Source organism: Cyanistes caeruleus, chromosome Z (assembly GCF_971803275.1).
Source record: "Cyanistes caeruleus chromosome Z, bCyaCae1.hap1.1, whole genome shotgun sequence".
Classification (NCBI taxonomy): Eukaryota; Metazoa; Chordata; class Aves; order Passeriformes; family Paridae; genus Cyanistes; species Cyanistes caeruleus.
In genome coordinates, this window is record NC_141732.1 from 64,270,049 (window position 1) to 64,293,551 (window position 23,503).

The following is a 23,503-nucleotide window of genomic DNA, read 5'->3' on the forward strand; positions in this document are numbered from 1 at the left end:
TCTATTTTCCTTCTACACAGCAACAATTTGTTTACAGTGTTTTGAGAAGTCTTCTCATGAGCCTCTCACAGAAAGTATGACGTTGAATTTCAGAAAAAGTATATGAAAGACCGAATTACAATGCAGTTACCACCTTACATGTCTCAAAAAGCCTTGTTTGTCTTACTGCAAATTTATTCTTACTATATCCCTAGCCAACTATGCCCTTCAACATCACAGTACCTCCCATGTGCTCCTCCCATGTGCATACAGCTCATCTCCTGCTCTGTGTGAAATCAACATGATGGCATTGACCACGAGTCACCAATTCAAATAAGTAAACTACAAATTTATGAACATTTTCTAACGCAAACACTATTAAGTGTGCAGTATTATTTTAAAATGACACTGCTGAGGCTGCATTGGCAGCATGTTCTCACTTAAACAGATAATGGAAAATCAAACTTGTGCAAATTAATCTTTGCAGGAAATCACCATGAAACTACTTTATATCCACTGTTCCCAACTGGCATGTGGCTTACCAGGGTGGTTTGCTAGGACTACCTTACACTTTGAACCAAGTACTTACTTAACATCTTCTGATAAAACATCTTCCAATTTTGGTTTTTTCCCCAAAATGACATTTTCAGTACTATCAATCTCAAGTTCCCTTTTTGGCTTGACTATTGCTGGTACTGAAGGTTTTTCTTCCAATCGTTTTCTGCAACATAAACACACAAGAAATTTAAATTTTGCCTCATTTATTTATGTATTTTTAGGAAAGAAAACAGACACACTAAAGGCAACTGTGATCCCACTGCACTTGGGGAACAACCCAGGTAACTTCACACTCAAAAACAGCTGTGGAATTTCAACCCAGTTCCCAGATACGCTGGCCAACAGGTCCCCACACTCCCCAACTGGCCACAGAGCTAGGGCTAACTACAGCTTTAGAGCCAGGGATCCTGGGAAAGCGGGTCACAGAATTAGAGAATAGGTCAGGCTGGAAGCGGCCACAGCGGGTCATCTGGTCCAAACTCCCTGCTAAAGCAGGGCCGTCCGAGAGCACATTGCACAGGAGTGCATTCAGATGGTACTTAAATGTGTCCAGTAAAGTAAAGTCCACAAACTCTAAGCAATCTGTTCCAGTGCACAGCTATCCATGCACTTAAGAAGTTTTTCCTCTTATTCAGGTGAATTATTCGTGTGCACCCAGTTCCGCATGTTGCATCTTGTCCTACTGCTCCCACCATCAAGAAGAGCCTGGCTGTATCCCCTTAGTACCCTCCCTTCAGGCAGTGACTGGTATTCCCAAGGTCCCGAGGGGGTTCAACAGCTCAAACACGCTGGCAGAAGCCGGGCCCGGCGTTACGGCCATCACCCCATCGCCAGAGCGGCGTTACAGCCACCACCCCTGCCCCATCCCGGCTCCGCATCCTTACCCTGGCCTCCTAGCACCCTCGGCGGGGCCTGTTTTGTTCTTCTTGGCTACAGAAGCAGCGGCGGCCGCGTCCTCTTCGAACACGCTGAAGAGCTCATCCCCAAAGGCCTCCGCCATCTTAGCCGCCACGCTCCTACAATGCCCCGCGCGAGGCCGCACACTTCGCGCGAGAGGGGCCCTTCCGATCCCGCCCACAGAGGACGGACTGAGAATCCCGCCGGCTCTAGCACCGGTAGCCGTCCACAGGGTCCGTGCTCGTTCCCGATCTCGATTTCGGTCCGGGTCTGGATCTCGGTCCCGATGCCGACCACCTGTGCTGTGTGAGCTCCGACTGTGGACACTCCTCGCTCTTCGGCCCTAAAAAGTGATGTGCGAAAAGCCGGCGCAGGCCGCGCGGCCTGCGCGCTTGCGCGCGGAGCTCTGGCCAATGGGAGGCGGCGGCCGCTGCCCAATAGGAGGCGGCGGGACGGTGTGCTGAGCTCGATACCCGGATGTGCGGGCGCGCGCAGGGCGGGGGGAACCGTCATGGGCGGCCGCAACAAGAAGCAGCGCGCGGGTAGCGCGGCTCATGCGGCCGCCACCGCCACCGCCCGCGCCCGCGCCGCGCAGGCCGGGGTAGCCGCCTCTGCGGATCCGGTCAGCCGGATCGCCCCGCCGCGACCGGCACCCGTCTCCAAGGAGCCGCGTGTCAAACAAGGTACCGCGACCCGCGGAACACGCAGAGCGGCCGTGCCGTAGAGGGAGGCGCGGCTGTGCGTGCGGCTGAGGCTCCCATGGCCGGAGGGGCAGCGTCCTCAGAGGGTCCCTGAGGGTGTGGCTGCCGCGGACCGCGGCGTTACGAGGAGAGGGCGGCCATTGGGGCTGGTGTTTCCCAGCGTCGGGAGACGCAGCTGGAATTATTCTGTTCCTAATGTGGTTGGGCCCGGCTACAGCCCACCTTGCCTGCCTAGCTGGTCAAGGCAGGGACACCCACACCCCCCTCAGGGGCCTCATAAGGCCACGTCTGGTGTCCTATCTCCAGTTTTGGGCTCCTCAGTATAAGACGATGAGCAACTGGAGATAGTCTAGTGGGTCACACTCTGGTCACAAAGATGATGCAACTTTTAATGAGGAGAGACTGAGGGAGTTGGGCCTGTGCAGAGGACACGGAGCGGGGCCCACATAAGTGTATATAAATATTTCAAAGATACGTGCCAAGAGGACGGTCCCAAACACTTTTCAGTGGTGCTCGGAATGAGCAGCAATAGACACAAACTTCAACACAAGTTTCACCTCAACAGGAGGAAGAACTCCTGTACTCTGAGGGTGGCAGGGCACTGAAACAGGCTGCCCAGAGAGATCATGGAGTTTCTCTCTCTGGAGACATGCAGAACGCACCTGGGTTCATTCCTGTATCGCCTGCTCTAGGTGTTTCTGCTGTACCGGGTTGGATGATCTCTAGAGGTCCTTTCCAACTATTCTGTGATTCTGCTGCCATGGGTGTCCCAGAGTTGATAAGCCTTGGTGGCATCGATGTGTTGAGTTAATTACAGAAAGTCTTGGTATTAGATTATCAGCAGTTCTTGTGAAGCAAGTGTTTGGAAGGTACTTTCCCAGGGCTTCTGATTTTTTGTTTGGGTATTATCAAAATAAACATAATGTGGATTTAGAATTATTTTGGGATTTTTTTCTGTCTTGCAAGACAAGTTACAGGGCTGGAGGCATTTCTGTGGTGTTAGATAAGATGTGAATTGACTGTTCTGAGTATAGTCTGAAAAGCTGTTATTCTGAAGCACTGAGATTTTCATCTATCTTTAATAACCCAGCTTTGCCAGAAGTAGCTCAGATACCATGTAACATTGTAACGGGTTGTATTTCAGGCCGTGAGTAAATCATGCAATGGTCAGGGCATCTGAGATTCCCGCTTGTTAAGAAAAAGTCTTGAAATCTATTAATATAAGTTTCCTGAACCTATTCATGTGTTCTGCTTTTACAAGTGTGGGCTCTACTATGTGTATTCCTTGTGTCTTCTATTCTAATAACCATGGTGCTCAGTCCTCTTCAGAAAATATCCTGCTACTCTCTCAGGCTGTATGCTGTGATGACAAATTAGTGTAAGTGGAAGCTAATTTGGTATATTCTGAAGAGCCCACTGGTAAGTGCCAGTGAGTAGATCCTGAATGCTGACAGCTATTTGTATCTCCTGTCCAGAGGGGACTGTACTTTTTTCTGAAACGCAGTTACCAAAACTTGGTCTGATCTGAAAGCAGGCTCTCCCGGAGCTGTTCTGCAGGCAGGTCAGCACGGATGAGCTGCCAAGCCCACTTGCTGGGAGGTAGCTGTGGCCTTACTCAGTTTGTTTCTGCCTTCGAAGTACCAGGCACAGTATATGTGCTCTGAAAGTCATGAAATTCAACCGCAAGCTCTGTTTTGTCGTTCTAATGACAAGAAATAGTTTTTTGAATTAGGTATGGGGAACACAAAGAGAGTACAATAGAACTGATAAGGGAGCCTGGTATCTTGGGCCTGATGTGTGAGAGACAAATACAGGAAAGTGCTCCCTAGGCAATAAGTGACCAATAAACACCTTGTTTTAATTGTGATAAGATAATGTTACCAGATGATGTCATGAAGAATGTGTACCTAAGGGGAGATTGTTACCAAAAATAGAGCCCTTGTAAGTCCTGTACAAGTAAAACCCTATATAAATGCCTTGTATGCTCAATAAAATTGGCTTCTGATCTCAACTCGGATGTCCCCATCTCTCAGTTGCCAATAATTAGGGTTTGGTTTTTTTAATAGATGTTAAATGAAAAGTTTTTAAGAATACCAGAGCAGACCATAGGCTTCTGTAAGCCAGTGCCCTTTTCTAGGTAGGGGACAAAATCAAATACCTAGGTAAGAACAGATCAGACATGCTATAGGATATTCCTACAGGCTGTTTGTGCAGGTTTGGCTTAGGGTCTCCCTGAACCAGATGTATTTCTTTTTCCAATGCTCTCTCATATCAATTGATTTCTTTACTTCAAATCTGTTCTGTATGCTCTTGTGCCTCAGTAAATGTCCACTGTCCATAGCTTGAGTTGCAAAGGGTTCTGTTATATAGCTATGCCCTTTGTAATAAAAAATCCTCAACAGCCTTGCTTGTTTTGAACTGCCATTTACTTCTCAATTTGGCAATCACTTTTCAGTGTTCAGAGTGAAGTCAATCCAATTTCCTCTCATTATACCCTTTGAATTTTATATTTTGGCTGCCAAGAATCATAGCTGTATTCACTATTCCTTGTTCAAGGTCTTTCTTGATTATTGTTGTTGTTATGTACCTGCAAGTTTCTGGCAAGTTAGTGTAATACTACCTGTATTATGTTAGGTCTGCTTTAGCTATCTTAAACAATATTCTCTGTGGATTTTGTGTAATTGATGATTATTTGCAATTTGCAGGTCCAAAAACTTACAGTTTTGGTTCAACAACAGATTCCAGTGCTGCTGCAAATCTAGATAAATCTGTTCTTAAGGCAAGTATCTTTGGGTAGAACAGTTTTGGTTTTAATAGTACTGCTTTAGCTGAGTAAATAATTCTTCAGGTCTTTTTCAGTATTATATTGTGCATGAAAACTGCATTGATGTATGAGACAATTGATCATTTAGAGTTTGATTTTGTTCAGGGTTTTAAGTGTCCTTTAAGAAATAGGTGTAAATTACCCTATTTAGGTAGGACTGTGAAGTGCCCCCCGCCCAGGGAGGCAAAGATTTAGTTTCAGATAAGGATTGTTAAAATGAGAGGCTTGGCTTTGAAGCCCAGGAAGAGGGAATTCCATTCCTCTGCCGCGGGGGTGGGCCCTGTGAGCGCAGGAAGAGTTGCCCCATTCTGGACCCTGCACCCTGTGGGGGTGGCAGTCCAGGGAGTTCTGATTGGGTTTGTGCCCCTGGGGTTTCTCCCTTGCTCTGCTCCTATTAGACCGCGACCTTAAAGTCCCCCCAGGTTCTGTCCCACAAAACCCATCATCCTGCCTCTGTTTGGGGCTCTCTGTCTCTGATCTAAGCTGAGTTTGTCCCTGTGATGAATAAATGGTTTCCTGACCAGAAGCTTGTCTGGTTGAGTCCCATGTCGGTCACTGGTAACTGTAGCCTCCCTGGACATGATCCTGCAACCCCGGAATGCTACATAAGATAATGTCTTTTTTAAATAACAAATAGTGCTTTCCACGCTAGACTATCTTGAGAGTTAAGTCTGCGCTTCTGCTGTGTATATGGATCTTTCTTCCTGTCAGAGAAAGGAGATAGATTGTTACATAACAAACTTAGTAGCAACTGAAGCTTCGTTCATATTTTGGAAGTTTCAAATATTAGAATTATTATATTAAATTTGTTTTTAAAGGTGTTTTGGCAGGAGAATATCACAGATTGCATCTTGATGATCAAATTATTTTATATGAACAGAGGAAAAAGCCTTGTTTTTTTTGGTAGAATTTTGTTTTAATTTACTTACAGTATCTCCCTCAGCATACTAAATTTCCTTGAAAATGTAAATGGACTTTCTTAGTAATAAGTAATGAACTCTTCTATTTCAAGTAAAAGCATATAGCCTGTGGAAGAAAAGGAAGTGTCCTTTACGTAAGAGATGTTTAAGTCACAATTTTTCAAGCTTAAACATAAGATGTTTAAGCTTGAAAAATTGGAATTTGAATGGCAATGAAAAAATGGAATTTGAACTTTCTGCCTTGTGACATGCTTTGTCGTGAAAAGCATAAAAACTTTCAATATTTACCTTCTACCAACTCCTTTTTTCATTGCAGGTAACAATAAATGGTAATTTGGAGAAAAGAATTATTGATGTGATTAATAACCATAAAAACCAAAATGATGACAAAGGAATAATTTCCAAAAGATTAACTGCAAAGAAACTACAGGTACAGTTCAAAATTTTATTTTCCATTTTTTATTTAAAGTTTATCTTTTGTAGGTTTTATCAAGTGTCATATTACACTTGCATGCATTACACAATTTGCTTGTACTGTGTGCAGTACAAGCCAATACATCATGCTTTTCAGTTGTTACATTAATGATTAGTCAGTAAAATCAAGGAGTATGCTTACTAGGAAAGACATATCTTTATGGATTCAGGAACTAAAATCAAGACCTTTCAAACAAGATAGAGGAATGGTACTTAATCTGAATGTTTCCTACATTTTTGACTCCATATACCTGGAAAATTGCAGGTATGTCTTTATTTACCTATAAAATACATTGTGTAGAGAGGCAGGAATGTAGATTTATTTATACCTATGCATGCATACTTAAAAATAAAATATTATGAATTCTGCAAAACAGAATTTTCTGCTTAAATGCAATTGATGTTTTTTATCTCTGTTTAATTCTGGCTTTCTGATATGTGGGAAATAGAATTTTGCAAGCCTATATTAGATTCCTAGATTAAATTGTAATCTTTATTGTCTCTCTTATTTATAGGATGTTTACATGGCTTTACAAAAGTTCTCTTTTAAGACTGAGCACATTGAAGAAGCAATGAAAAATACACTTCTATATGGTGGTGATCTCCACTCTGCGCTTGATTGGCTTTGTTTAAACCTTCCCAATGGTGAGTGTGGTGACAGAATATAGTTTTTGACAGAAGAGAAATAGGATTTGCTAAGCAGTAGCATTACAACTTCATAATAACAATTAAATACAATGTTCCTCTAAGACTAACAGTTGCAACAGTGTTCCTCTCTTAGATGCACAGCTGACTGATTCTGGGATATTTTAGTGTATGAAGTCTTGTGGTCTTCCTGTTACTACACTTAGACTTCTGTGGAAGTCCCACCATCAAATATACTATCTTACATAAATACTAAAGCGTAATTTTTATTTAATTTTGTGTTCTTCTAGTTGTTTCCCAACACAGTTTAAAATGTTTTTCTGTAATTATTATTGATATTTTCTGTGACAAGTTTTGGGTTTTTTTATTTTGAAGATGCCTTGCCTGAAGGTTTTAGCCAGCAATTTGAAGAACAGCAACAGAAACCTAGAGCAAAATTTTTTTCTGCTTTGTCACAACGCCGAGTACCACCTCACCTGGAAGATAATAAAAAGAAAGAAAATGGCCCTGAAACTAAGGTAATCTGAAAATCTAATTTGTGGTTACTTGGGGTGGTGGGGGGAAGAAAGAGCAAAACTGTCTAAAATACAGGAGTTGCATTGATTTCCAGCACTGATGTGGAAAGCTTGTGATAATAATTGTCACCTGCATTTTAATTTTCGTGGAATAGTAATTTGAAGGTGTTTTTCCTGTGGAGTCTAGAAGGTCCTTCATAGTTCATTTTCGTGGTAAAACACAGAGAATCTCATGATATTTAGATCAGGTATTAGGAAGAAATTATTTTCTGTGAGGTTGATGAGATACTGGAAGAGGTTGCCCAGAGCAGCTGTTGATACCCCATTCCTGGCAGTGCTTAAGGCCAGGTTGGATGGGGCTCTGAGCAACCTGCTCTAGTGGGAGTTGTCCCAGCCTATAGCGGCGGAGGTTGGAACTAGATGACCTCTAAGGTCCCTCCCAATGCAAATCATTCTATGATTCAGTAGCTTAAGTTCTTCATTTTAGCCTATAATAGGTTTATTCTGTTTATGTTCATGTGGCACTCTATATGACTTATGAGGGCTTAAGTCTGCCTATGTACTGTCAGTGTTCTAATTTCTGTGGTTATTGAGTCCTAAGTTAGAAAACAAAAATATTCCCTGCAAATTGTGGATAGTGGGATATTCACCCTTGTTGGGAAAGCTTGGTTCCTTTTTTCTTATTGTATGTATACATATATTTTTTATATATAAAATTTTGACAGTAGTTCCTGGGTACTGGAGGAAAAAACCATTGCTTTCACGTACTTTATCATTACTTTTAACTTATATTGCTCTTCGTAGGAAATGAATGTGAGGAAAGAGAAAGAATTGACTATGAAGGAATGGATTTTGCGATACGCCGAGCAACAAAGTGATGAAGAGAAGGATGAGTCTGTGAAAGAGACAGATGAAGAAAAATTTGACCCAGTAAGACAGAATAATGCTTCATAGAAGTCTGTCTGAAAACTGATATGCCTGGTACATGTGCCTGTGGTGGATCGGTTTGTTACAAATCTGTGTGTTACAAATTGGGGATTGAAAACTTTTTCTATGTTACCAGTAATGTATCAAGCTACTGAAGGAAAATCTGTTGAAGCTTCTTTTCTAAGTTGCTTTTCCTTTCCCGTATTACTCATATTGCGTTCAAAATGTTGAATGTAATATGCTGTAAAGAAAAATTTAAAATACATTTCTGAGATTGTGTGAGTTACTATCAAATTGTGGGAGGTCTTGACTGTTAGTTAAATAAAAACTCATTGTTTCTCCATTGTATAAGCTTGGTATAAAGGATAAAAAACCTGCACTTTCTTATGCACTTTATGTATTATCATTGAAGGTGACAAGCATACCATACTTAACTTGCAATTTATAATTCTGTTTGAAATAGAATGAGAGGTATGTACATCTGTCTGCCAAGCTTTCAGAAGCAAAAGAACAAGCAAGCATCTCCAAGCAAGACAAGGACAAGCAAGGACAGAAGGCAGCACAAGAAAAAATAAGAAGAATTCAGCAAGGTAGAGCTATGCAAGTTACCTGTGTTTTATTTTCTGTCCCGCACGTTTGTTGGGCAATTAAATCTTGGAGTCAGGTTTAATCAAGGATAATTTCATTGTATTTTATGCCACTCTGTGAAGTGAAGGCTTTTCTGAATCTGTTCTTTCCCAGACAAATTCCAGAAATGCAGTAACATTTCACTAATTCTGGTTTTGGGTACTCACTATGAATTAATTAAGCTGATTTTTAAGCAGTTGGTGGGTATAAGTTATATTCTCTCTGACAGAAATGGCTGTACTTGAGGAACATCCAGTATTTAATCCAGCTATAAAGATTTCAAACCAACAGCAAAGTGAAAAGAAAAAAACTCCCTCACCTCAACCTCAAGAAACCACTTTGGATTTGAGCTTACTTGAAAAACCTGATGGTGCTGCAAAGGAAGACAAAGGTGCGTTGAAAGTAGTTCAGTGATGATTCAAACTTGAATCATACCACAAATTTCCAGAATTAGTTCTTGTTTCTCTAGGTTTGCAGTGCTGAGTGAGCAAGCTCTGATTGTGGGAAAAGGTGGACTACCACAGAACCAATTAGTTTGAAAAGACCTCTGAAGTTGAGTCCAGCCTGTGACCAAACACCACCATGTCCTCTAGACCATGTCACTGGGTGCACAGTCCAGTTACTCCTTAAACACCTCCAGGGATGGTGACTCCAACACCTCCTTGGGCAGCCCAGTCCAATGCCTAACAACCCTTTCAGTGAATAAATGCCTCCCAATGTCTAGCCTGAACCTCCCCTGAAGCAGATTGATGTGTCACTTGTTGCCTGGGGGAAAAGGCTGACCCCCCACCTGACCACAATCTCCTTTCAGGCAATTGTAGGGAGCCAGCCTTCTTTTCTCCAGACTAAACACCCCCAACTTCCTCAGCTGCTCCTCACAACACTTGTGCTCCAGACCCTGCCCCAGCTCCCCTGCCCTTCTCTGGACTCACTCCAGCCTCTCAGTGTCTTTCCTGCAGTCAGGGCCCAGAACTGGACACAGCACTCCAGGTGTGGCCTCACCAGTGCCCAGGACAGGGGGACAATCCCTGCCCTGCTCCTGCTGGCCACACTATTGCTGAGCCAGGCCAGGATGCCATTGGCCTTCTTGGCCACCTGGGCACAGCCTGGCTCATGTTCAGCTGCTGTCACCAGCACCCCCAGGTCCTTTCCAGCCACTCTGCCCCAGCCTGTGGCACTGCCTGGGGTTGGTGTGACCCAAGGGCAGGAGCCAGCACTGGGCCTTGGTGAGCCTCACACCACTGGTCTCAGCCCATGATCCAGCCTGTCCAAATCCTTCTGCAGAGCCTTCCAGCAGAGCAGCACTCCCGCCCAACTCAGTGTCATCAGCAAACAGTCTGTCTCACTGACCAAGCTGACTTTAAAGGAACTGTACTTGTTTTAGCAGATTACATCAAAATCTGTTTTTGTCACGCTGTCATGTCTTAAAAATTAGATTTCTTTTCAGTTGTAGGGCTAATGTCTGTTTCAGTTGCATTCTCATATTTTTAAACTGTTTTAATTGTAAGCTTTCAAACAGTTAAAGTATTTTGTAATAATCAAACTTTAATTAAACTTCTAAAAATATTGGCTGATCAAAGATAACAAAATACTGTCATTAATCTTTTGCCAGATACTTCTGTAGGAAAAGCAGAAGCTTCTGTCATGTATCATCAATACCTGTGTATCTACAAAATATTTCAGAAAATTGTGCTGTCTAGTTAAATACATGTGAATAAAAGGTAAAAATTATTTCAAAGGAATGTAAAATAGACTTTAGGAGGATTTAAAATGTGTTTTTCTGCTCCTGCAGTGAAAAAAAGGGATCCACTAGATATAAGAAATTTTGATTATAGTGCTCGAAGCTGGACTGGTAAATCTCCAAAACAGTTTTTGATTGACTGGTGCAGGAAGAATTTTCCAAAGAGCCCAAATCCTGCTTTTGAAAAAATTCCTGTTGGAAAATATTGGAAATGTAGGTATGTATTTCCTGTAATCTTTACAGTTGCCTATTGGTTGATTTGGAAATAAACATTCTAGTCAATTGTTTCTTGTTGATAGAGTTTTATATTGATATAGTGTGTTTACCCAAACCCTTTTTTAGTCCATCAGGGAGGTACTTTACTCTTGATAGCTCGCCAGAAGTGATGCTTGGCCCAGAGAAAAATCACAAAAATAAGATTCTAGTGAATGATCCCATGAAGCATGGATGATAAAGGTTTTTTATTTGTGTACTGCTGAATAAAATATTAGTCTGAAGCAGCCCTGTGAGATAGATTTGAGCAATTTATGTTTGGTATTCTTATTCAAGGTAACATATTAAATCAGAGATTTAAGTTTATGAATACCCAAACCCCTCTGGAAACTGTTTAAAATAAAGTGAAAGTTAAAAATTGGTATCAAAACAATCATAAATCTATGGGCAAAACATTGCAGTATCTTACTTTTAAATTTCTTTTAGGAAATCAAGTCTAAAACACAGAGCTGTAGAGTAGAGTATTACTATGTGTGAATGAAGTTATAAATAAGCAATATTTCTTGGAGGAACCAAGTAAAAGAGCTTGTTTTCTTGCTCAGGCTAAAAACTACTAACAGATTGCCATCCCTAAGAATATGGGAAATTTGGCTGCTGCTCTGACTGCTGTTTATCTGTTAAACAGACGTTTGTATCTTAAGTAGGTCATTAAATGTCATCTTGATCTATCCTTAATACTTACAAACACACAAACTGAGTCTTTCTTCAACGGTGCTTATCCTTGGTGGTGATCTGTATGTATATAAACACTTCTGCATTGAAGAAAATGGAGATGTTTGTGAAGAGAAAAAAAGCCCCACAAATTCTCTGCTGGAATATTTGCTGAAAAATGTTACGTCATGTATCGGTTGCAAAAAATTCTGATAACTACTTTTGAAATTTTTCTTTAAGGGTCAGGATTATCAAGTCATCAGATGATGTAATGGCAATGTGTCCTACAATCGTAACAGAAGACAGTATGCAAGCACAACATCTAGCTGCTACTTTGGCACTCTACCATTTAACTAAAGGACAGGTAAGTTTCTGAGCAGTATTTCTGTTCTTGGCTTCAAATCTGCCTCTGCACTTTTTCTGAAGTTCCAAAAGTAGCTTCATGTAGTATTTCCCATTAAATTCTTTGCTTCTGTTACAGATTTGTTAGATTTTGTCTAATTGTGCGTATGCGTTGCAGCATACAGAGGTGATATTTTTTGAAAAAACTACTTTCAGTCTTCTAAAAACTGAAAGCAAATTGAAAATGAAGATGCATTCTTGATATTTATATGACTGCTTTCATAATTTCTGCTTCTAGAATGGTTTCCTACTTATTTTTTGTCAAATCTTCCAAGTTTGTTTGCACATAAAATATTAGTGATACTAATAAGTAGTACCTAATGTAATTTTTTTCTGCTTTTTGCTCCTGAAGTCAGTTCATCAGTTGCTTCCTCCTACCTATCGAGATGTCTGGCTAGAATGGAGGGATATTGAAAAGAAAAAGGAAGAAGAAAGCAAGATAGAAACCAACAAGCCACGTGATACCTTTATTGCTAAATTGTTAAATAAACTCAAACAGCAACAACAGCTACAGTCTGAAAACCAGCCAAAACTGTCTGAGGGTCCTGAAGATTCCTGGGAAAACTTAGTTTCTGATGAGGACATCAGAAGTCTCTCCCTTGAGACCTCAGATGCAGATAATTTGGAACCTTCAAGGATTTTGTTTAAGAAGCTGCAGAGTTCCTCTAGGTACCAGAGGCTTCTGAAAGAGAGACAGGAGTTACCTGTGTTTAAGCACAGATACTCGATTGTAGAAACTCTCAAAAAACATCGAGTAGTTGTTGTCGCTGGTGAAACAGGCAGTGGGAAGAGTACCCAGGTGCCTCATTTCTTGTTAGAAGACTTGCTGCTAGACGAAGGATCAAAAAAGTGCAATGTTGTTTGCACACAACCCCGAAGAATCTCAGCAGTGAGTCTGGCAACAAGGGTTTGTGAAGAGCTGGGCTGCGAATCAGGACCAGGAGGAAAAGTAAGAAGTGTCTTAATTCCTTTGCATGTCATGATCAAATACAGGGGGCTGGATTGTTTACAAAAAGTGAGGACATTTTTCCTTATATACCCAAACAATTAGATGTTATTTTCTCTTGAAAAGAACTTCTTGGTATGCAGGTTGTTTCTTTTTGTCTTGTCACCTGTGAACCTGAAGGTATCCATTTATGATTTTTAAAATCTTCAGTGGCTTATGTAAAGCCACTAGTGTTTCTTAGCTGGAACGGTCAAAGATTAGATTGCCTAGGGACTGTTGCATCACTGTCACCAGGGATGAAGCAAAGTCCCCTGAATAAGGCTCTGAGCAATCCAGTCCGGCCTTGAGTGAGGCCATGCTTTGAGAGAGGCTCTTTCCAACATTAGTTATTTTATTTGAAGAAAGCTTAAGTCCTGTATTTGTTATGGTAATTAATGCAAAAATATTTTTGAAATTGTCAAACAGTCCTAAAAACAATCCTGATTTTACCAGCTCTTTGCCACTTTGGATAAATTTCATGTACTCTTCCTTTCTTAGCAAAGCAAAGCACTTGTATGGAAGCGTGGCAGTCATTCACTCTACAACTTAATTAACACTTGTGTGGTGTCGGAATCTGACAGCCACTAAGTTTTACTTAATTTTGAATACTGTTAGCTTGTATGTTATTTTAAGTCATTCTTTATGTTTAATTTATTTTTTTTAAGAATTCCCTGTGTGGATATCAGATTCGTATGGAATCAAGAACAGGAGAAGCCACCAGACTGCTGTACTGTACAACAGGTGTCCTGCTTCGTAAACTTCAAGAAGATGGTCTCCTGTCAAGTATATCTCATATTATTGTAGATGAGGTTATCAGTTCTTTACTATTTTTCAGAAATTACAGTTATTCTGGACCTTGACCTGTACTAAATTTTTGCTATAGATCTGTTTTTCTAATTCTAGGTACATGAAAGAAGTGTCCAGTCTGATTTTTTGCTAGTTATTCTGAGAGAGATCTTGCATAAGCGTGCAGACCTGCACCTGATTTTAATGAGCGCCACTGTAGACAGTGAGAAGTTTTCCAGCTATTTCTCACACTGTCCCATTCTAAGGATCTCAGGGAGGAGCTATCCAGTTGAGGTAGGTAGATGTTTATTTTGACTATGCAAGACACTTCATATGTATGTATATGGGGTTTGCCTGGTTAGTATATAGGCAACATATCTATATCACTTTTTTTTTTTTAAACCAATAATAGAGATCTTAAAATAGCTATTTCAAGGACTTACAGTCCTTTATCTTTTATGAAAATATAGAATAGCTTCAGGGCTTTGGAGTACATAGCTGTACTATTTTTTGTACTATTTTGACTGTATTGATTACAGTCAGTCCATCAGTAACACTTTGATTTTTCTCTGTTCAACCTAGGTAGAAAGGAAAGCATTAAAGAATTCCTCCCACACCCCCTGTAACTTTGTCACTGTTTTTTTGTGCAGGCTATATAGGCTATGGTAAAGGTTGCGCAGTGATCAGGTGGAGAAGCCCATTAATAAACTTGTAGCAGATCTAAGATTAGATTTTAAAAAATCATAAGACAGTTTAAGTTGTAATTTGCAAGATTTATTACAACATTAAGGCATACCATGTTCAACTTTGTTATGTAAGCCTTAAAAAGTGAGAAAGGTTGCTTTCTCACCAAAAGTGATTCGTTTTTTACATGCTTTGTGTTTTGTCTTTGAATTTTCACTAAAGGTTTTCCATGTTGAAGATGTAATTGAAGCAACTGGCTATGTTTTGGAGAAAGACTCAGAATATTGTCAGAAGTTCTTGGAGGAAGAGGAGGAAGTAACAATAAATATTACTGGTAAAGGAGGAACCACTACAAAGCACCAGGTGAAACAGGCATTTTTAGTTTTGTCTTGGAACCCTGGGGGGTTTTTATTATTTAATCATTTTGATTCCTTTGAGTTTTATATGGTTGGGTTTTAGAATATCAAATATTCTTTCAGTTTATAAAAAATAGGCACCATGGTGCTCCTACTAATATTTATGATGAGTGCTGCACCCTTTTGATTGTTGCTCCAACTCCTATATAGCTGTGTTGACTTTGCTGTACTTGACATTGAGGTCTCTTTAGATTACCAGCTCTGGATCTATAAGCAGCCATAGGGAGACTATATTTTTTTTCCCCAAAGAAATCTCCTACATAGTGAACTTAACAACAGAAGAGACAAGGCGATATCCGTCTTAGCTGAAGAACTCCCAAGATCCTCCAACTTGGCATATTAAATGAGATGATTTATATGAGACTGTTGTAAAGACTTCTTTAGTTTAACAGGTTATGGTTAATCAATAGATACTCTGCAATGATAGCTCTTAGGTGTTTTTGGATCAAAACTCTTGAAGGAGAAATTCTGTCAGTTCCATCTGACTTTGGCAGCTTAGGCTGTTCATGTAGACTGTATATTGGGAAGTTACCTGTCTGCTCCAACTTTCATTGCAAAACATCTGAAAATTCAGCTTGTTACAATCAAACATATGTGTTGAAAAATAGTCTGGTGTACTCTGTTGATTGTTTTCCTTCAGTACAGAGGGATATGTGGTGTCAAGCTTCCTTAAGAGTATTGAGTAGCAATTAAATAGTGTACAACAGTGCCACTTAACTTAGAAACTATGTATGTAAGGTATCTGGAGAAAATTCAAATGTATGTTTCTCCTGCTAAATCTTCATTTTTCCTGTTCCAAACCCTGCAGCAGTTGCCACCTAGTTAATTCTTAATTTTCATTGCAACCGTTAGTTGAGATGGGTGAGGTGAGGGAGAGGGAAAAGGTGAAACTAGTTTCTTATACCCCAAAGTAGGAGTTTAGAAAGAAGAGTATACATCTTATTATCCAAGTTTGAACTGATGCCAGTTGAATGTCAGATATGGTCCTGTTTACTTCTTGGACAGACTTTAATTTTTACTTTTTTTTTTTTTAAATCTGGAGTGTCATTTAACAGTTGTGGGTACCTACACATTATTTAGGTGGTTGTGATTTAATCTAACTCACACAGGTTTTGGTGGGAAGTTAGTTAAATTTCTCTTATCCCAATCTCTGTTTCAAGTGAATGGCAAATTCACCTTCTGCTCTTTTACATTCTTCTAAAATGCTAAGAATGTGATTTTTTTTTTTCTGCTTACTCTTGTTTTTTAGGAGTATGTCCCAATTCAGCCTGGATCTGGTATCGATTTGGCTCCTTACTATGCAAAGTACAGCAATCGTACACAGCAGGCTATCTTATACATGAACCCTTACAAGATCAACCTTGAACTTATTTTGGAGCTGCTTGCATACTTAGGTACTTCTAGTCCGCTTAAGTTTATGTACCTGGGGTTGTCCTTTGGGCCTATTTTCCACTGCTTTCTAGTGATAATGAAGTACTTGATTCTTACATGAAAGATCCTAAAAAGCCTTAACCAAAGGGTCTAGCATTCATTCATGTTTTTATGTGAAACTGTTCACAGTGCATATTTGTTTTAACTATATGCTTGTGCTGTAATTTTGCAGATAGAAGTCCCCAGTTCAAGAATATTGAAGGGGCTGTGCTGATCTTCTTACCAGGTCTTGCTCATATCCAACAGCTGTATGATCTCATTTCAACTGACAGAAGATTTAACTTGCATGACAGGTAATGCAGATATTTTTTATGAAGTTAATTAATACTCTAAGTTACAAGCCAACAAACATATTCATTAAGGTTTGCCATTCTTGTAAAAGGCAAGTGAGAGTTATACCTCTGAGCTAATTGTGCTATAAGTATACTTTCACTGCAATACAAATGTGCTTTTGCTACAATACAAATGTACTTTTACTACTATAATCTAAAAGCTACACAAGCAAAAATGACAGATGCTTAGGAATGGTATGATAAATTTTATTATTTTCTATCTTATTCTTCAACAAATTTGCTTAATCAAAAGCACTTGACTACTTCTTTTCCACTTCTTAGGGTATGGAAGCTGCCATACCTGGGATACAGATTTCTGTGGCTTACTGTTTATATGGAAGTGACTACTTCCTGAGAAGAGCTTCAGAGCATCTGGATCTACCAAGAGAAATGGCCTAGGGTTGTAGTGATAGATGATTTCAAAATTTATTGCTTTAGTAACTAAAAGTTAGCAGTACAACTGCATAAAAGGCACAGCTGCAGTCAAATCTAAGAATTGTTGGTAGACTGAGATGTAAAGGCCTGAAGAGAAGGAAAGTACCCGTCTCTGTGGCTGTCTCATCTCTGAAGGCCTTTATTACTCAAAATTGCGTGTATTTGTAATGGTCCTTGTCTTGGAAGCACAATTTTAAAATCTTGAGTTTATGAACCCCTAGCTCCCTTTATTGCTAGGCTGGTATCTTGAAGTAAACAATTGAACAGACTTTCATGCATAATCACACAAAGTTTTACTCTTTTGATTGTCTATTCTAGTTGCTTTCTCCAAATGTTGTCATGCTGGTCTTACTTTTTTATTCTATGTTATTTGATAAATGTGTATTTATTAATATAATTTCTTGTTCTAGGCACAGATTGATAGCTTTACATTCTGTTCTTTCAACTCAAGATCAAGCAGCTGCATTTACAATACCTCCTCTTGGTATCAGAAAGGTAATATTTACCAAGTTCACAAATGAAAGAGAAATTTTCTGTGGATGCAACTCTGAATTGCTAAAATATCATACAGAATTAAACAACAACTAGGTGTTCCTAGAATTTCGTCTCTGCAATGAAACAATTCTTTGCAGAATTCTTTTAATTTGCTGGTCTGTAATGGGTAGAAGCTAATATGCTGTGAAAATCTTGAGAGTATTGGACAAATTTTTAAACCTAAAATTTTTCATTAAACTTCCTTAATTATTACTTACCTGTATTTTAAATATTGCTTACCAGTAATTATGGCTTTTATCTAGGAAAAAATACAATTTTATTTACTACCAACTCTGTAATTAAGTATTGATCAATTTTGGCAGATATTAGCCAGTAATTTTAATAGATTGTAAAACAAAATGTGAATGTGAATTTATTTCTTAGCTTTTAAATTCTCTCCTTGTGGAAAACCAGACCATTTTCCAAGTCATGTAGCTTTTATTTTTTTTTTTTTTGGTCAGATTATTTAAGGAAGCACTGCTGGGTAAAAAATCTTAACCAGACTTACTCCGTAATGCTGATTTAGAGGTTGAAACCTGTTGGACATTCCAATTCTTCTGTTATATTACTCTTTCCAGATTGTTTTGGCAACCAATATAGCAGAGACGGGTATCACAATACCAGATGTTGTCTTTGTAATTGATACTGGGAGAACAAAGGAAAATAGGTAAGAGTTTGATTTTCATTAATCATACTGTGACTACTGTAGTATTTGGAGGATAGGAGTGCAAGAATTTTGTAATATCCTTATTAAACTAGAGTTCTTGATGCAGAAATGTTCTGAGCTCATTTAACAGTTTGCAGTTTTTCAGTACAGGTTTAGGGTGTATATTTGGAGATTCAAATGGTGAGAAGAACAAGGAAAGTTCACAGATAATGGATGTTATGTATTGATAGTTATGATTAAGAACTGTTATAGAAATAAAGGAAGTATTTTTTATACTATCTCTGTTCTTAAAAGTTATTTTTTGTTCACTTTAAATGTAAAAATCCCTACACAATGTGTGAGAATTATTCTGAATTGCCAGGGAGATGAAATAATAAAGCTTTCATTTTCCAGTATTTATACTTCCACTGGTGAGTTGTATCTAAGGTTTTATTATACACAGTTCCTCCCAGATATGCTTGGTTTTCAAAATTGTTCATTAGATACATTGTCAGTATGCTGGTGTTCAGGTTGTAGACACATGGAAATTTTAATTCTGAAATCTGAATCTGCTTTATAATTTTTAAGGTATCATGAAAGCAGTCAAATGAGTTCCCTGGAAGAGACATTTGTTAGTAAAGCTAGTGCTCTGCAGCGACAAGGAAGAGCTGGGCGTGTTAGGGATGGCTTCTGCTTCCGAATGTACACGAGAGAGAGGTATTGTAAACTTAGCAAAATTGTGCAAATCACATAGATACCATCTTGTTTTTTCTGTGCAAAATCAAGAATTCTTGTTGAAATTCACTTTATTTCACTTCATTCACAGAAAAGTGGAAAAAAACCAAAACAAGAATTTGAATATTATGTCTTGATATTGAATATCATATGTCTTGAATATCATCCATGTCTTTCACTCTTTTTAAAAAAGTTAATTTTATTCTCAATATTTATATAATGTTTTCTTTAAAAATTAAAGGACAAGTGCAGCACAAGGAATTGTAGAACATCAATTTTTTACAAAATCTGTTTGGCTTACATCAAATGTGTGCAAACCTTACCTGCTGAGCTTTGAATTTCTTATCAGACAAATTTGTAGGTTTCTGAGAAGGTAATCTCTGTGGATAAGAGATGGGGGTACTGCAGAATTAGTTTCTATTACTGTAGTGGAATAACCTTTTTCCTGCTTCTGTGAAAGTCTGAAATGACTTTCAGCTAAGCAACAATTAAGGTTAAGTCTTTTGACATAACCAATAAGGTGTGCCTTTTAGTCCCATAAAAGACTTTTCAGCTTGAAAGCACTTTACAAACTTGTTTTGAAAATTGGGGTTTCCTGCCTTTCTCTCTCTGACTAAAACTTGTTTTCCAAGCCACAATACATGCCTTAATTCAAAGTATGCATGGCTTACCCATGCTACTCCCTTCCTTGCCCCTCAAGAGAAAAACTGCAGAGAATGACCATGTAATGGTCAAAGAATGACCATATTTACAAGTTTAACTCAAGGATTTAGTTGAAGATACATGTTTCTGTGTTTTTATGATGTTGCAGGTTTGAAAGTTTCATGGAATATTCTGTTCCAGAAATACTGCGTGTGCCTTTGGAGGAATTATGCCTTCACGTTATGGTATGGTTTTTGGTTTTAGTATTGCTAACCTTGTGTGGTCGGTTGACCGTGGCTGGGCCTGGGTGGCCCCAAAGCTCCTCTATCACCCTCCTCCTCAGGTGAATGGGAGAGAAAATATAACAAAAGGCTCACAGTTAGAGAGATAAGGATGCAGAGATGACTCACCAGTTGCTGTACCAGGAAAAACAGACTTTATTTGTGGAAATCAATTGAATTTATAACATTAGGTTAATGGGAAGTAAAAACTAACCCTCTTTCATGGGCTTAGCTTTATTTCCTAACTCCCTACCTCCTATCCTCCATCAGCACAGGGAGATGGGAAGGGCAGTTTTGGTCAGTTTATCACACTGTTTCTGCTGCTGCTTCTGGCTCAGAGGAAGGGAAGACTCCTTCCCTTGCTCCAGCTTGGGCTCCCTTCCACCAGAGAAAGTCCTTTACAAGCTTCTGCAATGTGAATCCTTCCCACAGGTTGCAGTTCTTTATGTACTGCTCCAGCATGGGTCTCCCTCAGGGTCATAAGTTCTGCCAGCAAACCTGCTGCAGTGCGAGCTCCTCTCACGGTGCCACAGGTCCTGCCAGCTTCCAGTGTGAGCTCCCCACAGGGTCACATCCTCCTTCAGGCATCCAGATGAGTGTGGGCTCCACCACGGACCTCTATGAGCTGCAGGGGAATAGCCTTCTTCACCATGGGCTGCAGCAGCTGGAGGACCTCCTCCACTACTTTCTTCACTAATTTTGGCATCTTCAGAGTTGTTCTTACCTATTCTTCTCTGGCTGCAATTTGTTTCTGTGCAGCAACTTCTCCTGGAGGCATGACCACTATCACCGATTTGCTCAGCCTTGGCCAATGGTGGGTCAGCCCTGGAGCCTACCTGGCATTGGCTGGATGTAGGGGAAGCTGCTCCCAGCTTCTCACCAAACTCACCTAAACCTGGCAACACAAGCCCAATACACCTTGTTAGCTAAAAATACTATGCATGCCTCTGGAGAAATGACACCTTCATACTATTGCCTGTTGTGGAATTATATCCCTAGTAGCTAAAAAGGTTTGTTACAACAGACCTGATCCAATGCAGTTACTTTGTGGGGCTTCTTACACAGGTCAGGGGGTAACTCAACACTTGATTGCTGTAAAATACAAGCATGCTATTCAGTGAGAATAGTGTACTATATGATTCCAGTTTGCCTCAGAGTGAAAATTTTAAGCTGTTAAATAGCCTTCTACTTGATTTCTGTTCAAGCGAGCAATTCCACTACCTCTTACCATGTCTTCAGTATGTGCATAGGAAAACTAGCAACGTGGCAGTAAGTGCTGGGTTGAGCTGCATCCCATCAGGACTGGTCGTCCCCTGCTCATTAGTGATCACTGGTAATGCACTTCTCTGAACAGTATTCATGCCATATGAAGCCCTTCAAAGCAATGAAGTTTTTTTAACCTAATGTGGGCATGTCAGCCTTCTGGGAAGCAAGTGGTGAGGAAGGAATGTGAATGTTTGATGCAAGATCACCTTTCCAGTTTTCTCTGTAGCTGTTAGAGAACTTCATTATAAAATTTTATATTGAAATATATGTCCCTTTACTTCACAGAAATGCAGTCTTGGCTCTCCTGAAGATTTTCTTTCCAGAGCATTAGATCCACCACAGCAGCAAGTAATTGGTAATGCAATGAATCTGTTGAGGAAGATTGGTGCTTGTCAGTTAAATGAGCCCAAGCTAACTCCATTGGGCCAGCACCTTGCAGCCCTTCCTGTTAATGTCAAGATTGGGAAAATGCTTATATTTGGTGCTATATTTGGCTGCTTGGATCCTGTGGTGAGTAAAAAAGAAATAATGTTTTAAAAAGTATAGAAACTGTTAATTCTTTGCAATTAATCTGATTTCTTGTAATGCAGTATTTTGAAAACGTGATACAAGTTAAAATGTTTACTTCAGGGTGAAGACACCCAGACATAATGGAGTGGAATAATATAAGTGTTCTTTATGGTTGGACTCAATGATCTTAAAGGTCTTTTCCAACTTAAAACGGTTCTAAGAGTCTAAGTTCCTAGGTACTCTCACAGTGGCTAATCAGGCTTGGTCTCCAGGTCTGTCCATGGTGATCCCAGGGGATATGATATTTAAAGAAAATATCCTCTTTACATGTGAGTTAGGCAGTCTGGATTGCACCACAGTTTGTGGCCAAGAACATAGTCAAAGTTATGGGAAATTAATCGGTAGGTAATTTACTAAGACTGTGACATAGTTTACATTTTCACCTAATCCATTTAATTTACTGCAAATCAAAAGAAAACATGAGTATGTTAGTTCCTAGAAAGTGAAAGTTAAAATTCTTGATATCTCCTGTTAATATGATACAACCTAAAGCAGTTGATTAATTTGACCTTCATTGCATTGTCATTTGGCAAAACATTTCATATGAGTTTTGAAATGTTTTTTTATGTTTGCATTTAAGGCACTATGTAAACAGTGGCTTTAATATGAGTTCTGAATTCTATGTAGGGAATTCTTATGGTGCTGAGTTTTCCTTGAGACTTAGTAGAAGATAGACTATAATTAAATATTTTCTACTCTTCTTAGAGTACAAGAGCTAGTGATTCTTAGGTGCAAGAAATCAGGCAGGGAAGACGATCAATCGGTGTGAGTGGAGACCTGCTGATTCAACTCAAGGGCAACAAGCAAATGCACAATCAGTGCAGAAGCAAGGATGGGTCTTGGAAAGACTACAGGAATGCAGTCTAGTTGCATAGGGATGTGGTGAGGAAGGCCATGGGAAAGATGGAGCTGACCATGGCAAGGAACACAAAGCCATGTGTTACAAATAAGGGGTTATACAGCTATATCATCCAGAAGAGGGACGTCAAAGAAAATGCACCCCACTTGATGAACTGGTAACAACAGATGAGGAGAAGGCTGAGGTACTTAATGTTTTTACCTCAGTCATCAATGGCAACCTCTTTTATGGCAGTCAGGTGAAGTCCCAGGTGACTGGAAAAGGGGAAACATTGTACCTGTTAGAAAAGAGGGGCCTTTGGAACTACTAACCTGTCAGCTTCCATTCTGTACCTGGGAAGATCATGGAGCAGATCCTTTTGGAAATACACTGTGGCACTTGGAGGACAGGGAGGTGATTCAAGACACCAGTGCGAGCTTAACCAAGGTCAAGTCCTGCTTGACCAACCCAATGATCTCTGTGGTGGAGAGACCACATCAGCGGACAAGGGAAAGGCTACATAATCAATCATTTATCTGGACTTCTGCAAAGCCTTTACCATGGTCCCCGACCTAAATTGGAGAGAGATTGATTCAGAGGGTGAACTATTAGATAGATGAGAAAGTGGTTGTACAGTCCCATCCTGAGGGTGGTGGTTAATAGCTCAGAGTCCCAGTGGACAAATGGTGCCCTCAGAGGTCTATACTGGGACCAGTGTTATTTAATATCTTCATCATTGACATAGATGGAGAGGCTGAGTGCACTCTCAACAAATTTACAGATGACCC

The 23,503-nt window shown here is 39.8% G+C and overlaps 2 protein-coding genes across 4 annotated transcripts in view; one reads left to right on the forward strand and one right to left on the reverse strand.

Moving 5' to 3' along the window:
• The window catches only part of MTREX (Mtr4 exosome RNA helicase), a 44,396-nt gene extending 42,349 nt beyond the window's left edge, over window positions 1-2,047 (reverse strand). For both annotated transcript variants that reach the window (XR_015280072.1, XM_023944569.2), the window contains exons 1-2: window positions 1,422-2,047; window positions 569-700 (exon numbers count right to left, since the gene is read on the reverse strand). Coding sequence is in view for 1 of the 2 variants with exons in the window: in XM_023944569.2 (XP_023800337.1) it covers window positions 569-700; window positions 1,422-1,537 (248 nt within the window). In the remaining variant the exon portion in view is untranslated. The remainder of the gene's footprint in view (window positions 1-568; window positions 701-1,421) is intronic.
• Window positions 1,593-23,503, forward strand: part of DHX29 (DExH-box helicase 29) — a 30,793-nt gene continuing 8,882 nt past the window's right edge. Inside the window, exons 1-21 of one of the 2 annotated variants that reach the window (XM_086866913.1) lie at window positions 1,593-2,117; window positions 4,841-4,914; window positions 6,196-6,309; window positions 6,869-6,998; window positions 7,374-7,516; window positions 8,318-8,443; window positions 8,904-9,030; window positions 9,297-9,458; window positions 10,860-11,025; window positions 11,973-12,096; window positions 12,487-13,083; window positions 13,785-13,928; window positions 14,023-14,199; window positions 14,812-14,952; window positions 16,255-16,399; window positions 16,609-16,729; window positions 17,614-17,698; window positions 18,316-18,404; window positions 18,972-19,100; window positions 19,930-20,005; window positions 21,593-21,817. In XM_086866913.1, coding sequence (XP_086723039.1) covers window positions 1,946-2,117; window positions 4,841-4,914; window positions 6,196-6,309; window positions 6,869-6,998; window positions 7,374-7,516; window positions 8,318-8,443; window positions 8,904-9,030; window positions 9,297-9,458; window positions 10,860-11,025; window positions 11,973-12,096; window positions 12,487-13,083; window positions 13,785-13,928; window positions 14,023-14,199; window positions 14,812-14,952; window positions 16,255-16,399; window positions 16,609-16,729; window positions 17,614-17,698; window positions 18,316-18,404; window positions 18,972-19,100; window positions 19,930-20,005; window positions 21,593-21,817 — 3,267 coding nt within the window. In that variant the 5' untranslated portion in view covers window positions 1,593-1,945. Of the gene's footprint in view, window positions 3,005-4,840; window positions 4,915-6,195; window positions 6,310-6,868; window positions 6,999-7,373; window positions 7,517-8,317; window positions 8,444-8,903; window positions 9,031-9,296; window positions 9,459-10,859; window positions 11,026-11,972; window positions 12,097-12,486; window positions 13,084-13,784; window positions 13,929-14,022; window positions 14,200-14,811; window positions 14,953-16,254; window positions 16,400-16,608; window positions 16,730-17,613; window positions 17,699-18,315; window positions 18,405-18,971; window positions 19,101-19,929; window positions 20,006-21,592; window positions 21,818-23,503 lie in introns of both variants that reach the window. The other variant, XM_086866914.1, reaches the window with a different exon arrangement.